Source organism: Coregonus lavaretus (assembly GCF_964263955.1).
Source record: "Coregonus lavaretus genome assembly, chromosome: 24".
Classification (NCBI taxonomy): Eukaryota; Metazoa; Chordata; class Actinopteri; order Salmoniformes; family Salmonidae; genus Coregonus; species Coregonus lavaretus.
In genome coordinates this window covers 32054449-32072370 of record NC_140011.1, presented here as the reverse complement: position 1 = coordinate 32072370, position 17922 = coordinate 32054449, and the positions used below count along the sequence as shown (strand labels likewise).

The 17922-nt window shown below is 40.9% G+C and overlaps 1 protein-coding gene across 1 annotated transcript; it reads left to right on the top strand.

The window, feature by feature from the left end:
* Positions 1-12590: 12590 nt before the first annotated feature.
* Positions 12591-13620, top strand: LOC311099350 (vesicle-associated membrane protein 1-like; the record flags this gene model as incomplete). Its single annotated transcript, XM_084140068.1, has 4 exons — positions 12591-12770; positions 13016-13174; positions 13324-13375; positions 13534-13620. The coding sequence occupies 4 exons, from the start codon at positions 12591-12593 to the stop codon at positions 13548-13550; spliced, it is 408 nt and encodes a 135-aa protein (XP_083996194.1). The 3' UTR covers positions 13551-13620.
* Between the last annotated feature and the right edge of the window lie 4302 nt (positions 13621-17922).

Sequence of the window (17922 nt, the reverse complement as noted above, 5' to 3'; positions counted from 1 at the left end):
CCTCAACACAGGGGCCCCTCAGGCGTGCGTGCTCAGTCCCCTCCTGTACTCCCTGTTCACCCATGACTGCATGGCCAGGCACGACTCCAACACCATCATTAAGTTTGCCGACGACACAACCGTGGTAGGTCTGATCACCGACAATGATGAGACAGCCTATAGGGAGGAGGTCAGAGACCTGGCCGTGTGGTGCCAGGACAACAACCTCTCCCTCAACGTGACCAAGACAAAGGAAATTATTGTGGACTACAGGAAAAAAAAGAGGACTGAGCACGCCCCCATACTCATCGACGGGGCTGTAGTGGAACAGGTTGAGAGCTTCAAGTTCCTTGGTGTCCACATCACCAACGAACTATCATGGTCCAAACACACCAAGACAGTCGTGAAGAGGGCACGACAAAGCCTATTCCCCCTCAGGAGACTGAAAAGATTTGGCATGGGTCCTCAGATCCTCAAAAAATTATACAGCTGCACCATCGAGAGCATCCTGACTGGTTGCATCACTGCCTGGTATTGCAACTGCTTGGCCTCCGACCGCAAGGCACTACAGAGGGTAGTGTGTACGGCCTAGTACATCACTGGGGCCAAGCTTCCTGCCATCCAGGACCTCTATACCAGGCGGTGTCAGAGGAAGGCCTTAGAAATTGTCAAAGACTCCAGCCACCCTAGTCATAGACTGTTCTCTCTGCTGCCAAATCTAGGTCCAAAAGACTTCTCAACAGCTTCTACCCCCAAGCCATAAGACTCCTGAACAGCTAATCATGGCTACCCAGACTATTTGCACTGCCCCCCACCCCCACCCCCCACCCCATCTTTTTACGCTGTTGCTACTCTGTTAATTATTTATGCATAGTCACTTTAACTCTACCCACATGTACATATTACTTAAACTACCTCAACTAGCCGGTGCCCCCGCACATTGACTCTGCACCGGTACCCCCCTGTATATATAGCCTCCCTACTGTTATTTTATTTTACTTCTATTTTACTTCTGCAATTTTTTCATAACAATTTTTTGTTGTTGTTTTATTTTACTTATTTATTAAAAATAAATGCACTGTTGGTTAAGGGCTGTAAGTAAGCATTTCACTGTAATGTCTGCACCTGTTGTATTCGGCGCATGTGGCCAATAAAACTTGATTTGATTTGATTTGAAGATCTGTGAAGAGGAGTGGGACAAAATCCCTCCTGAGATGTGTGCAAACCTGGTGGCCAAGTACAAGAAACGTCTGACCTCTGTGATTGCCAACAAGGGTTTTGCCACCAAGTACTAAGTCATGTTTTGCAGAGGGCTCAAATACTTATTTCCCTCATTAAAATGCAAATCAATTTATAACATTTTTGACATGCGTTTTTCTGGATTTTTTTGTTGTTATTCTGTTTCTCACTGTTCAAATAAACCTACCATTAAAATTATAGACTGATCATGACTTTGTCAGTGGGCAAACATACAAAATCAGCAGGGGATCAAATACTTTTTTCCCTCACTGTACTTTTGTAAATATTGTGTAGGCTGGTATAGGAGGACAAGGTGATAAAAAAGCCACTGACTGATATATGGAGTGAGATAGTTGCCAAAAGGTTGAACGTATGTATTGTTAGGATCGTAGGAAAATCCATACGTAAATTGTTATGATCGTAAGAAAGCCATGCTTGAAACATGAAACATAAATGTGAAATTTCACCTGTGAACATACAAACACCATGTTACGATTACGGACTAACATTTTAGGCTTGAACAAATCTTGTTTTGCAATTCCGACGTACAATAATACCAGAGTTTTGGCAGTTTCATCTCACCAACAAAAAAAAAGGTTCACCAAACGGCCTGTGAGGAGTGCTACGCGAACAAGCATAACAAGGGTATAAAAAAAACGGAAGTCAGTGAAACCGGAAAGAGGTATCCTGCACGTTTTCAAGTAAAAAGTCTCCATTCTCTATTACTCCTCAGTTGAGTTTACTTCACATTTAGGTAGCTAATGTAATGGATTTGTTTGCCAGCACAAGTCTAGATAGCACTAGCTGTATTATGCCTACAACAATGAAGTTTCAGTCCGCTAGTTGCATCTCTACAGCATGGGCATATCTCCGGGTAACGTAGACATCCCCATGCATGCACCTTATCAAAATATGACAGATTCAATATTGCACCATCCCATTCTCTGGGCTCCGTCTGCAATTATAACCATTAGTATCTGCCAGGAATAATGAAACATAGAATAATAATAGATGTTTGGTGAATCTATGAATGATGCATGACCACTGGAGTCTTTGCCACTCAAAATAGTTTTGTTATAGAATATTTTGTTATTTATTTAATCACTCAAAATCTTGCCAAAGCATATTAATGTTTTATAATTGTACATGATTTATATGAATTGGGTCATGTACATATGGACGTTGAAATGAACAAGGGAGAGGTTAAACGTAGGCTATGTCTGGAATAAGCTTATTCCCACACTTTACAGTAACTCTGTTGCAGTGGTCTTAGGTCGTCTCCGTATAGGCTATTCCCTCCATCGCGACACTGCTGCCCAGTTGAAGAGCTTGTGATCTCCATGCAGCACCACAGCACCATGTGCGGCAGGTAGCTTAGGGGCGGCAGGTAGCTTAGTGGGTAAGAGCGTTGTGCCAGTAACCGAAAGGTCGCTGATTCTAATCCCCGAGCCGACTAGGTGAAAAATCTGTCGATGTGCCCTTAAGCAAGGCACTTAACCCTAATTGCTCCTGTAAGTCGCTCTGGATAAGAGCGTCTGCTAAATGACGTTAATGTAATGTAAACGTTAATGTAAATGTGCCTTCGGAAAAACACCCCCCATGCCCTTCTGGAGGCATGCAGCCATAGAGTCATTATACCCTAATGTAGGCCCATTTGCCTACTAGCCAAATAAAGTGCACAGCATGCATGATGCGTACAACTCCTCATTTGAACATTTAATGAATCCTTCATTCAGTTCAGTCAGTCAGTATGTTGTCCATTCAGTCATTTGTCTGAGTTGCAATAGGAACTAAATCAAAGAGAATAAATTCCATTTGTCTATTGAAATCCATGTGTAAATTCAAAATTATCGAAGTTCGATAGGCCTTCAACTTGTAGGCATTGCAAGTTAGGCTATCATTTTGGGTACTGGTGTCTTGCGGAATAATTTTAGAACTCTTTTTGTGTTTTATTAAAAAGAGACCCTAGCTCACAGGCCTCTAAATATAGCCTCTAAATAAATGTTAAACAAAATAGTTGAAGAAGCACATGCAGTGGCTGATAGGGAAAACAGATCTGGCAATAAGAATAGCCTATAGATAGTCTTGACCATTTGGGACCCCTTGGCTATCAATATTTAGTTTTGTCTCATTTATTGATATGGATATAGCCTCTGCGTGATGGGGTTGTGCAACGCAAATGGCTATAACAAGCCTACATACAGAGTGGAATTCACTAATACAACAGTCAAAATGCCTAATATAAGGCCAACAGTATGTGCTCCCAAATACTGGAAAAGGTGTGATTCATTAGGTTAAATGATCACCACAGTAGCCCCACACAGCTATAAAAAAAATGTATGCAATTATATGGTCATTAAATAACACACAACAGCATGGCATATCGGAATAGGCCTAGCCTAAATCATATTTACTTTCTATTTTGCAGCTCAGGCAGTTATTCTAGACAAGGCTCTTCTGTGTCTTTATCATTCTCACACAAATCATTTGCTGAAGGCCCAAGCCTATACTACGCCATCTACTGGTGTAAAGTCGTTTTTGAATGCTGTTCTAAAACAAGCTCTAGACTTTTATTTTGGAAATGAAACTGGAAGCTGCAAAGCAACTCTAACATCTGGCCTAAAGTTGCTTGATTGACTAGCTAACTTCGACTAGCTATGTTCGGTTCATGTCCTTTGCAGATGCCACATTACTGACAAAAGTTTGTACGTATAAAAAAGGTCTGTAACCGAGTAAAGGGAGGCGTAAAGTAAGAATTGTGTAAATGTTCATTCATAGTCGTAACATAGGGTTTGTACGTTTACAGATCTAATTTAATGTTTAAGTTTCTTGTTTCACGCATGGCTTTTCTTACAATCCTAATAATTTACGTATGGATTTTCTTACGATCCTAATGATACGTGTGTTCAACCTTTTGGCAGCTAACTCCATACTCCATACTGGTAACCTGTCAAAATTCTTGACTGTCAGCAGCAGGCCTCATCTGCCTGGATCAATCCACATCTGCATCCGTCAATCTGGAGTCTTCATTAGTCACTCAAACACAATATAGCAGTGTATGTTAAATGTACTGCCAATCTATTAAGATGTAGTTAGTATTAGCGTCTAACAATAAATGTTTGTGTGATCTGGCCACACTTTTTTCCAGCTAGCTAACTTGGCCCATAAATAAAAAAGTTGTTGTTAACTTCGTCAAAAGGGCATCATTAATGTAATGTTTGTGCTCAAAGGAAGTGTGGCTCAGTTATTAGAGCATGCTGCTTGCAACATCAGGATTGTCATGCCAGGGTTGTGCGTTCAATTCCAGTAGTGAGTGCATACATTTTTTGTACTTGTCCCCCATGGGAATCGAACCCAATTGAAAAATGTAACCACTCACTACTGTAAATCACTCTGGATAAGTAGGACAGTAGTGAGTGTATACACTACCGTTCAAAAGTTTGGGGTCACTTAGAAATGTACTTGTTTTCTAAAGAAAAGCCATTTTTTGTCCATTAAAATAACATCAAATTGATTAGAAATACAGTGTAGACATTGTTAATGTTGTAAATGGCTATTGTAGTTAGAAACGGCTGATTTTTTATGGAATATCTACATAGGCGTACAGAGGCCCATTATCAGCAACCATCAGTCCTGTGTTCCAATGGCACGTTGAGTTTGCTAATCCAAATTTATCATTTTAAAAGGTTAATTGATCATTAGAAAACCCTTTTGCAATTATGTTAGCAAAGCTGAAAACTGCTGTGCTGATTAAAGAAGCAATAAAACTGGCCTTCTTGAGACTAGTTGAGTATCTGGAGCATCAGCAATTGTGGGTTCGATTACAGACTCAAAATGGCCAGAAACAAATAACTTTCTTCTGAAACTCGTCAGTCTATTCTTGTTCTGAGAAATGAAGGCTATTCCATGCGAGAAATTGCCAAGAAACGGAAGATCTCGTACAACGCTGTGTACTACTCCCTTCACAGAACAGCGCAAACTGGCTCTAACCAGAATAGAAAGAGGAGTGGGAGGCCCCGGTGCACAACTGAGCAAGAGGACAAATACATTAGAGTGTCTAGTTTGAGAAACAGGTGCCTCACAGGTCCTTAACTGGCAGCTTCATTAAATAGTACCCGCAAAACACCAGCGTCAACAGTGAAGAGGCAACTCCGGGATGCTGACCTTCTAGGCAGAGTTGCAAAGAAAAAGCCATATCTCAGACTGGCCATCTTAATCTTTTATTTTTATTGGCCAGTCTGAGATATAGCATCCCGGAGTTGCCTCTTATTTCTGATCAATTTGATGTTATTTTAATGGACCAAAAATGTGGTTTTCTTTCGAAAACAAGGACATTACTAAGTGCCCCCAAACTTTTGAACGGTAGTTATTCGTACTTGTCCCCCATGGGAATCGAACCCACAACCCTGGCGTATACCCCCCCCCCCCCCCCCCACCTTGTCACAACACAACTGATTGGCTCAAACGCATTAAGAAGGAAAGAAATTCCACAAATTAACTTTTAAGAAGGCACACCTGTTAATTGAAATGCATTCCAGGTGACTACCTCATGAAGCTGGTTGAGAGTGTGCAAAGCTGTCATCAAGGCAAAGGGTGGCTATTTGAAGAATCTCAAATATAAAATATATTTTGATTTGTTTAACACTTGTTGGGTTACTACGTGATTCCATATGTGTTATTTCATAGTTTTAATATATTTACTATTATTCTACAATGTAAAAAATAGTAAAGAATAAAGAAGAATCCTTGAATGAGTAGGTGTGTCCAAACTTGTTTTGCTATCCATTTGAGGAAACTGGGGTCGTCACTAGTTATTACAGCCACAAAGTCATAACTCCCGCCTATTTCTACAATTTCTCTTCTTAAAATCTGATTTTAAACCTAACCCAAACCCTAACCTCAACCCTAACCTTAACCACACTGCTAACCTTATGTCTAATCCTAACCTTAAAATCAGACCAAAAAGTAACAACAAAAAACATTCATGAATTTTTACAATATGGGCCTAGACAATCTTGTCTTTGTGGCTGTGGTAACTAGTGGGACCGGAAACTTGAGTGGGCGAGTCATGTGCGGGTACGACAACGTAATTGACCTAATATGGATAGAGATTCCGCCTGTTAATATCTTTCATTCAAAAGAGGATCACATCTATCACAGACTATTAGGCTCGCTTCAGCGTGATGGTTTATAGATTTGGGACACTTCCCTCAATCATCAATATAATTTACATTGTATATACCAGTCTGGAGTTGGGTTGTGTCTTTTATATTACTCTGACATTGCTCTCATAGTTAATGAGATAGTGTGGCCGAGCGGTCTAAGGCGCTGGATTAAGGCTCCAGTCTCTTCGGGGGCGTGGGTTCGAATCCCACCGCTGTCAGATATTTTTCTTGAACTGTGCTCTCAATTGCTTTTATTGAACTGTGCAATAGAATAAATCAGTTTAACTTGTCTGGATGTATACTTTTTACATGTATGCTTTTTCTTTACCAGGAGTTTTTCTTGCACGACTAATACTAGTGTTACCATGTTGGGTTGGTAGGCTATGCAAGTGTTGCCGGGCATTGGAAGGTTCATATCCGACCTGTAGACGCCACGGTAGTTACATCTCAATTCTCGGGATCAACCTGCTGGTTTCAATGTGAGGCTGGAGTTTCACCTCACCCCCTTACAAGGAACGCCATTTTGTTGACGTTCCATCCACCTTTAATGAGTCTCCACCCTCAATATGACAATAGGCTACTCTGCCTTTTCAACTAATAGCATATGGTTTTCAATGACATAGCTTACTCCCCATTATGATTTTTATGGATTTTAAAACTGATCAACCCCTGGTAAGGCTTGACCGTATATGGGCACACTGCCATATGTCTTTCATTCTTTTGGCTGACCACCCCTTTAAACCTGCGGCTCCCAGGATGACGAATGACGTCATCAAGCCATCTTCGTTCCCCTCCAAGTGTCTGTTTATTACATGTTCATTACAGTAGTGGCACAGAGGAGTCTAGCGGTAGCTCAGTTATAATATAACGATATTGGCGAAGCACACGAACGGAGAAAAGGGGAACATTTACAAGGGGGGAATAAACACATATTGGTGGTAAACATTATCACTCCCTCCTATAGAAAACGCCAAAAGAGTGAATCGACTGAGAGGGAGCGAGAGGAAAAAGAACGCTGAAGGCAACCCACTCAATAGCCACTTATTAGGCGAATAGCCTACATTCCAGTCGGACTTGCGTACATTAATAAACCATCATAGGAAATGTGAGTATCACCCTGTTGCCTAGCCTACTTGTGACATTTATTTTCTTTGTTTGCCTGTTGTCTAATGTGAATGTATCTTTCCGTGGTCGGTGGGTAGCAGGGTGTAAGTCTATTTGTTGTTCAGAAATGTTTTTAGAAAGCCAATTAAATTAACAATTGTCTCCAAGGCATATATGGCATTTGAATCGTGCGTCAGGCTTAAATAACACTATAATTCCATGATCATTGTGTTTATTTACTATTTGATGTTTATTTATCGACATTTACTGACAATACATTATAACACACATAGGTTAAATAGCATATCCAACATTAGCCTATAGGTTATTCCATAGGCGTTGAATAACGGTTACTCATTGGCCCCTGTTGTCAGCCATATTTCTTTACAACGTATTTCAGTCACGTTGGCTATTTATAATTAGTTATATTTATTCACATTTAAAATATAATTTTTTTAATAATTGGAATTGGACATGCACGCGTTTTCTCCGGGTTGGACTGGTTTGATTTGAATGGGTTGACGTCCGTGTATTCGTCTGTAGGCTATCTCCATATCCATTTGTAAAATGAAATTGGAATTGAAAGTAGAAAACCTTCACATTTCTAATTTGGTTATTTGGATTTGGATTTCTGCCATTCCTCTCTAGACAAATGAATGGATACTGCTCAAAATACATTTATTATGAGCAACTTTGACCTAATAACATGTTTTCTTTCATTCAACACGTTGAACATCTTATTCGAGAACCAATACATCCATATTATCTTGGATGTAATTATGGACTTGGACTATTATTAACTATTATTAGCCATTTTGTGGGCTTATCCTTTTATATTGCTAACCAACGGTGGGGGTCGGGGTAACTGACGTTCATATCTGTCGATTGTCACGCGAGGACGGGCAATTTTTAAAGTATTTTATTTGAGGAGTCAAGGGTACACTGGGGATGTGGGCGTTTTCCACTCCTTTCCTTGACAAGCTATAGGCCTACTATGTTCAGTCGTGTTTTTTTGTGTGTGTTTTTTTGCGACTGCTAGGCTATAGGACGCAGGTGTTTCACTGCCAGGGAAGATGGCCGTGTTAGTCTTTTCTCTGTCGATTCGTGCATACAAACAAGCTGTTGAAACAGACTACCGGTACATCTCGTTGAAGCCAGGCAACAAATGTTAGTGTTACATCTTCAACATGCTGTTGATAAACACATGTAGCCATACCATTGATTATGCATTTATCCTATTTCCTCACTGTAACGCCCGCGATAAATTGGTGGTGACATCGCTTTCAGACGAAACTCAGGACCATCCTCAACTTTTCTACAAATATGAAACCACCTCTCCTTATGCTAACTGCAATGGGAGAAATGTTGGGGACCATTCAACGCCCGTGCCAATCCTCATTTTCAGAACTGGACAGCGCTGCCTGTCGCTGTTTTTTCCAACAGTGCTGAAACAGACTTGCAGGCTAGAGTCCACAGTTTTTGTGGCTATGGTGTGTGTGAGCGCTGTCTCGTAATGGATGATAGACGATTTGTAAATGCTTCATCAGAATGTTTATGTCAATCGGTCATATAAAGCCCATAAAGCAGTGAAGAAATACGGGTAGTTAGGCCTACTAGTTAATGTAGTTGCCTATTAATAGCAAAAGGCTAATTGTCATGTGTGTGTCTGTATTATGATCAAGCAGAGCATGACAGCTGTTTTTCAAAGGGAATATGAAAATGTTACTGGCTGATAGGCTGATTGTCTTGACAAGGGACGTTTCTTTCGCCCTGTTGGTTGAGGACGTTGCCAATGTGAGTTAGGCCTGCACTGTAAACGAAAAACTGTAATTTATATGGTAATTTTAGGTATTATCAGTAAAATAACTCTGAAACCTTTTACTGCAGCATATTGGAAATTATGGTGCCTTGTGGGAAAATGACTCTATTTCGATTGTTACTGTGCACACCACAGTATACAGTACCGTACTGTATCTTTAGACTGCTAAAAACCTTTGACCACTAGCGGGTGCATGGTATTGTTGATTCTGGCTCATTAACATATTTGGAGGCATATTTGTTGCATCCGCGAGTGAGAATGCCGTACCAATTTAATTTCTATTTGGTTATAGAGTCCCATCAATTTAAACAGAATAGTGGACAGATTGAAGTGGCAGCAAGTCTTGAACCTTAAATGGTTGAGCATTTTGCCAGGTCCTTTTGGTCTGTTTTGCCCTGTAGTCGCTGCCAGTTTGGAAGCCTTTGTTAAGGCCTCTAGAGTCCAAGTGACATAAAACACAAAATAGTCATGAATATGCTGTAATGTGTAAACCCTTTACCTAGCAGCAAACCTGCTTGCACCAATCCCTTGTAATTACAGTAAAATACTGTGAAATACAAACCCCTCCCCTCAATGAATTAATAAATTCATTCATTCCAATCACGGTAGCATTTACTTTTTTACAGCATAATACAGTCAAATTTACGGTATTGTACTGTGTGTCATTACACAGTACTTGCTTTGATACTGTATTTATATTACAGTAGGTGTACTCTAATATGAAATACAGAATTTTAATTGCCACCTAGCTGCCTGTAAGCTACTGTCAAATTCATGGTAACCCCTTTACAGTGTGGTCTTGCCCTGGGTTCCCCCCAAGGCTGCTGTCGACACTCCATTACTCTTATTTCCGAGGATAGCTTACACAATCCATTTCGTCGTGCACTTTCAATATGTTCCCCGTCACAGTGCACACAATCCACCCTCTCCTTTTATCTTGAGGCCCTGAGAAAACAATGGTTGTTGTAGGCAATGTGGGGAATGATGTACAAAACACACAGGGTGAGTTGCCAATAACCGTCCTCGTCCATCGTTCATCTTACTTTTCCTCGCGGCGCAATGACGATGGCCTCTTCCGCGGGGAAGGTGAAAGAGCCTGGGCAGGATTTGGCCTCTAAAAATATAATTGTTGTAAACGAGATGAGAAAGAACACGAGCGACCTCACTAATGACATCACTAACATAATGGAGGCTCCCAGTAAAACACATAAGATTTGGGTAGCATAATGATTAATGTGGCAAAATGACACAAGTGTTTCCAGACAGGGCTTGCTTTGGACTGATAAGCCAGGCAAACGAAAACATCGAGAGTGTACAGAAGGATTTGTAGCCACATTATTAGCTGTGTGTGACGGCCTTAAAGGTTACCTTTATACTGAGTTTTGTCTCACTCTGGTGGAGAAAGTGGGTCACTACAGACAGGAAGCAGCCTCCAGATGTAGTTGAGAAACAAGATTGAAAGTGGTTCATACTCAATGCTGTGCATTAATTACTACCCACTTATCCCTATGATACCCCTATGATACCCCTATGATGATACAATAATGAAAAGGCTACAGAGACTTCAAATTAAATAACAATTTCAGTTTGATACTCACTCTCACATACAGGTAGAGTTATTATGAACACTAGTACTTTCCTAAAGCCATTTATAGTACAGTGTTTGACCCCTGATTGAGGGTGCAGTTACAGTTACACAACTATTGCTCTATGTGGGTGCTGGAAATACTGGCGAGACTCAATAAACGCTGAGTTACTAACACAGCTCAGCTCCATGGTCACATAGTGAGTTACTAACACAGCTCAGCTCCATGGTCCACATAGTGAGTTACTAACACAGCTCAGCTCCATGGTCCACATAGTGAGTTACTAACACAGTTCAGCTCCATGGTCCACATAGTGAGTTACTAACACAGTTCAGCTCCATGGTCACACAGTGAGTTACTAACACAGCTCAGCTCCATGGTCCACATAGTGAGTTACTAACACAGCTCAGCTCCATGGTCCACATAGTGAGTTACTAACACAGCTCAGCTCCATGGTCCACATAGTGAGTTACTAACACAGCTCAGCTCCATGGTCCACATAGTGAGTTACTAACACAGCTCAGCTCCATGGTCACATAGTGAGTTACTAACACAGCTCAGCTCCATGGTCCACATAGTGAGTTACTAACACAGCTCAGCTCCATGGTCACATAGTGAGTTACTAACACAGCTCAGCTCCATGGTCACATAGTGAGTTACTAACACAGCTTTAGCAGGACTGAAACAGAGCAAAGGGAGCACACAGAGGAAGGACTACCTGGCATTCTCATAATATTTTGGGCCTTTCCAGTGCCATTCCATTTTTTCAAAGACTTTAATCTAGCCTACATTTGGAACTATATGATCAAATAGTCAAGGTTTTGAAAAAAGAACAACTGCAGTGAGCTCATAATGAAAATAAAGAATGCCACATTCATATCATTTGGTGAGAAGTAATGAGTTATTGTACACAGTTGTAGATGGTCAGAATACATGGGCAGAATAGATTGATAGGACCAGACTTGTGGTAATTGCTTCAGGATGTATGATTGTCGTCCATTCGTTTCCCCTTAGAACAGCCCTAAAAATGCCCAGCTGAGGCTTGTAGGTCAGGTTGGTATGTCTGCTGGACATGACAGGCAAAATATATGGGTCATCTTCATGTTTCCTTTAGGAAGATGCCGTTAGGACAGATAGTATGCCAGCCAGTCATTATGATTAGCTTTCTTTCTATTTTTCTATCGTCTTGGTTGTAAAAACATTTGATTCCTGTCTGTAATTAGAGAGAGAGAGCATCATTTATCAATTTATTCAGCTTTTTATTCAGCTTTCAGATGTAGATGCCTTCTTAGGACAGAGAATGCGATGGTTTGGATTCATTAATTCAGAACCTCACTGAATGTATTTCAGTAGTTGGTGTTATGAATGCAGTGGAAAGGTCCGTAAGCACAGCTGATTCGTATCATTGTATTTCATGCTTAGTGGATCATTTTATCTAGGCCCTTGGATCCTGGTGTTTGGTGTTACTGTTCAGTAGTTGTAAACCATTCAGCCTGTTGCTGAGGCTCATTAAAGAGAGGTATTCTGCCTCTTTTTCCCATCATCCAGTCAAGCTGTTGACTTGATACAAACCTATAACGTTGAGATTCTGCCTCAGTGAGTACTGTGATGGTGGATAATTCCAAGCAGCCATGATTTGATAGTAACTTATTTTACTTCTATGTACCAAAGGGATTGGTTTGACTATTTAGTAGATGCATGCATTACTACATGACCATTCTTACATCATTGAAGGTGAATAGACTGACTGACGAGTTGTGTTTGATTGGCAGGTCTGCCCCAGCAGCTGCCGGCGCCCCCCCCGCAGATGGAGCGGCGCCCCCTCCCAACCTCACTAGCAACCGCCGCCTGCAGCAGACACAGGCTCAGGTGGATGAGGTGAGTAACATGCAGACACACTCACCTTGTATTACGCACATACTGACCCACAGAAATATCATAACGTTGCTCACATGTTGTGAATAGTCACAAGCTGACATGGACTGGATGAATGCGTGTCCAACACACTAATGTAAACAATACATTACTGTATGTAACACTGTGGAGCACACACAGCCACTCAGTCTGAGATGATTGAGTGATTCACCCTGTATGTTTTCGGCCCATGTGTCTGCCCTCCCCAGGTGGTGGATATCATGCGTGTAAACGTGGATAAGGTTCTGGAGCGTGATCAGAAGCTGTCAGAGCTGGATGATCGGGCTGATGCCCTGCAGGCTGGAGCCTCACAGTTTGAGACCAGCGCTGCAAAACTCAAGAACAAGTACTGGTGGAAGAATGCCAAGGTAATAGACTGTGATAGATTGTCCTTTGGTCAACATTTATTTATGATAATAGTAGTTCCCTTTGAGGCTTGAAGTATACCTCGTGATTGACCTCATGTTCCATCACCCCTGATTTACTGCCTCTCCATGTCCAACTCTGCTTCCTTCAGATGATGATTATCCTGGGACTGATATGTGCGATTGTCCTCATTGTCATCATCGGTAAGGGTCACACCCACACTCTCCCTGCCATGGCAGTTTGAATGAAGATATACTCTCTGCTTCAATAGTATATTTTTTCTCACCCCCTCTCTCTCTCGCTCTCTCTCTCTCTCTCTCTCTCTTTTGCTCTCTGTCTCTCTAATTCTCTCTCTCGCCAGTCTACTTCAGCACCTAAGATGAGTGGCTCCTACCCCAGTCTGCAGTCAAGACTGCCCGCTCCCTTGCAACAGAAAATCCTTTAAATTGATGAGAAAATTATCCACTGACGATTAATTTATTAAATTGCTCCCAAATAGTCTCAATATGACCCTGCCCTGAACCCCCTGACCCCCTCAGCCCCTGCTTCCACCGCCTCACCTCTGGACTCCTGTCAATCTTCGTCCTGTAAATCTGTGGCCCCGCCTCCATTGTAAATACTTACCTGCTTTTCTAATCTGTCGTTCATACTCAGAACCCAATACTTGTTGTGATTGTTACCGATGACAACAGAAAGGAAAATGATGACCCTGGTGATAATTGTTATATTCCAGAAATATGTAGAGTTCTTTGTAGAGTTTTATTCTGATATAATGTTTTTGTAGGTTGTGTGTGGGTGTGCGTTTTGTATTTTTTTATTTTTTTTAATTAATTTGACTTATGCTTCAGATTTGAACTACTGCCTATTAATCAGAGTGTGTATATTTTGCACGTTCTCTCTTACTGTTCTCTGCCTGTCTCTGGATTTCTCTGTCTTGCTCTGGCTCACACAGAGTATAGGTGCATCTTTGCACAGTGACATAGTCTCCTTTAACTGAGGTACTTCATCAATATTCCCATCCTCTTCTCCCATCTTTTGCTTCTCTCTCTCTCTCTCTTTCTCTCTCTCTCCTATACCATTTAGCCGTACTGTCTCTTTAGAATCCTTTCACCATTTCTGTTTTTTTTCTGTTCATGTTTCCCTGTCTATCTTTTCCCAGTCATATACCTTCTCTTTTTAAACTGCCATTAGAATTGTACCAATGTCTGGAGATGTTTTTTTTATTTTACTTAGTGTCTTATTTCGAGAACATTCCTTCATGGCAGTCTAGTACAAATGCTGTCAGTGTAGCACATGTATGTGTAAGTATCTTTCAAAAACTGAAAATAGATAACCTGTATAAAGTTATCGTAAATATTATCGCAGATATCAATCTAACAAGCCAGAGTGGGGAAAATAACAATATTGATAGAAAGGAGGGCATAATAGTTTTGGTTTGGTGGATCATCATTTTAACCTGTTTAATTTGTTCATTTCAGCAACATAAAATTACATAAAGTTGCTGTGACAATGCACCAATCCTACAGAGGTGTCATGACTAACACACACTAAGTAATCACAATGACACAGTGAAGCCTTAGTCTCTGATCAAAATATATCACATTAATGGTCAAAACATTCCCATACACTCTTTATTTTGTGTAGGGGGTGGCTGACTGAAAAGAGGTAGGCGGTGTGAAATGCACAAAGAACTTTGTTTTTGATGGCGCTGTCTGACTGGTCAACAGAATGACCGGCCGAGATAGAACCTCATGCAGCAAAACCTCACCTATTGATGTGCACATACACAGACAACTCAGCCTTATTTGAAAGTGAAGTTACAATTATTAAGATGGATGAAGCAATTGGCATGGACACACAGTAGTAGAAAAAAGATGATCTAGAGAACGGGACTAACTTGGCCCATGGGTGCCAGCTTCATAGACAGATTCAGAGTTGCTGTAAAACTGAAGTGAACATTCCTAGAAATGTAATGAAAAACCATCTTAACATTCCCAACACACAAGATAGAGTGAGCGTTTAGCTAGTGCTGTGGTTCTCTCTCTTTCTTACATTTCCTCCCTAGTTACTGCCTTTTTCTTTTTTAAACATAGTAATAAAGTCTATTTTATATAGTATATTTTTGTGTTTGTGTGAAGCTGAGAGGTAAAGAGGAGACTGAACTCAATCAGGGCTTCACTAACTGATACGAGCAGTGAGCTCCTCTCTACCTCTGCGTTGTGTGTGTACGTGTCTTTTTTCGGTTCAGCTCTGTAAGATTAACACTGCCAAGTAACTAGGGAGAGGCTTTTATTTTCTGTTATTTTCTCATTGGTGCCCTTAATGGTATGGTCTAAGTGGATTGCTCTTGCATGGTCACCTCTTGTCCAATGCCCCTGTATATGCCTACCAGTTGCTAGTGATATCTATCTGCCAGCTCTGTTAGTCTACTTTATGAGTAGTAACAGAAAGACCCCTGGAACTGTGGGATACACAGTTGTTCCCATAGGTTGTGCCACTTCAACATGACCTCTTGCCCTCTGTTCCACCGGATCTGCATACTTCCTACATCCTCCTGTTTCTCCTCCGTTCCCAGCTCCCCCCACACTGATTCAGGATCCTACACTGTGAGTGTGTGTGTGAGTGTGTGTTGGTAAAACTCTTGACAGATTAGGCCGCTTAGACCTCACAGATGTGGACCAGCTGTTTCCATGACAACTAAATTAGATGAGCAGAGTGGGGAGGTAACAGATTAGCCCACTGACTGTCTTTCAGACGGGTCAGGTTTGCCATTTTGCCAGGTATGCTCAAGGAATATTCCTATGCTACATGTACACTGACAGAGCCCCCCCAACCACCCATCACATTATGAATAAACAACAAATATTATCTTGCTCTCTCTTGCCCCCCTCTCCCCCCTTCTCATTCATTCTCTCTCTCTCTCTCTCTCTCTCTCTCTCTCTCTCTCTCTCTCTCTCTCTCTCTCTCTCTCTCTCTCTCTCTCTCTCTCTCTCTCTCTCTCTCTCTCTCTCTCTCTCTCTCTCTCCCTCTCTCTCTCTCTCTCTCTCTCTCTCTCTCTCTCTCTCTCTCTCTCTCTCTCTCTCTCTCTCTCTCTCTCTCTCTCTCTCTCTCTCTCTCTCTCTCCCTCTCTCTCTCTCTCTCTCTCTCTCTCTCTCTCTCTCTCTCTCTCTCTCTCTCGCTCTCTCTCTCTCTATCACACACAAGTTAAAGGAAATGGCCTTATCCATTATATCCCTGTAAAGCATATTCTCCACCCTACCCCTTTATTCCATTTAAGTAGAGCAAACTAATTCAGAGGAAAATTACCAAAGACCAGATTTTCTTGCTTGGGCTGCCAACTGCCATCAAAAACAAGTAGAGTAACACAACATATTTTACCCGTGTCACTTTAAAAGCAATGGTACTGGTACCTGTTTTTGAAAGCTTACCCTTAACCCAAAATACCTAGTCAAATGACCTTTTAACCCTTTCAGATCTTAGTTAGTATGTCATACCGGCAAATAGATGGTGACATGATGTGCTATTTGAAGATATGCAAGAGAAACCAAATCTAAGTAAAACGTGCTTCAGCCCCCTTCCCCCACCATAAAACTACTTTAATCTATACCAAGTCTTTAGACACATGCTCCTATAACTAATAATAGCACAACTCCTCTTTTTTGTGTCTCTGTCGTTCTGACAACAATTTAAAGATAAAAAATATGAACTTTATCTAAAGCTGTTAAACAAAACAAACAAAACATGTATAAAAAAAAGTCTGTATTGTCTGGTGTTGTATTGTGGGGGTGTATTTGGGGGAAGGGGGTTCCTATTTCCTCAGGTCGGAGATTATAACAGTTAATCAAAATCTACAAGGTGAGGACAAAAAACTACATGAAAGCTATATAAACATTTGAATAGCAAATAATTACAATTTCGAGTTATTATTGTCTCAGTGGATTGGAGTGACATGACACTATGGGTCGGGGTAGGACTGCTGTGTTGTTCACAAATCCAAGGGTTGTCCTAAGAGTGCTCAGTAAATTTGGATACAAAGATAGACAAATTGATGTTATGTGAGTGCTCATTTTCTGTTGCTTTTTTTCTCCGTGAGGAAGGGTCTGCACAACTTTTAATGTCCTGGCACTTTTTTTCTGTTGTATTCTGGGTGTATTTTGCAGGGCTAGGATATGATGTGGATGAGAATATTGTGTTATTGCCAACCCTAAGAGGTGTTCAGTGACTTCAACATAGGAGGGAACCTTTTGAGGCACTGGACCTTCACAGGTTGGCTATAAAATCACAATGCTCTCACCAATACAAAATGTCGGACCCTATGTTTTCTTTGTAATTTGCATAAAGTTAGTAATAACTTTGGTGTGATGTCATTGGCTTAGGTTGTGTGTACATTGGAAGAGGGGGGAAAGATGAACTATGTTTATTTTTGTTTTAACTGTTCATTTTGGGGAGGGAATATTATTTTGTTATTTGGGGACTGGGGTTGGGGAAGTGACAGTCAACATTACCTCTGTTTGCCTGGCCTTTCAGGAGGGAATAGACTGGGGGATCATGGGTAATGTGTTCTGTTCAGTCTGTTTTATTTAATTTATTGTGTTTTAGTTTTGAATGGGATTGGATATTAAACAAGGTGGATTACAATGTACAGAGGAAACCAATTGAAAACCAGAAGTACATAAAACACAATTGTAGTGTAAATCTATCAATATCTTATTATATTGATGAACATCATGGAAATATATATATATATATA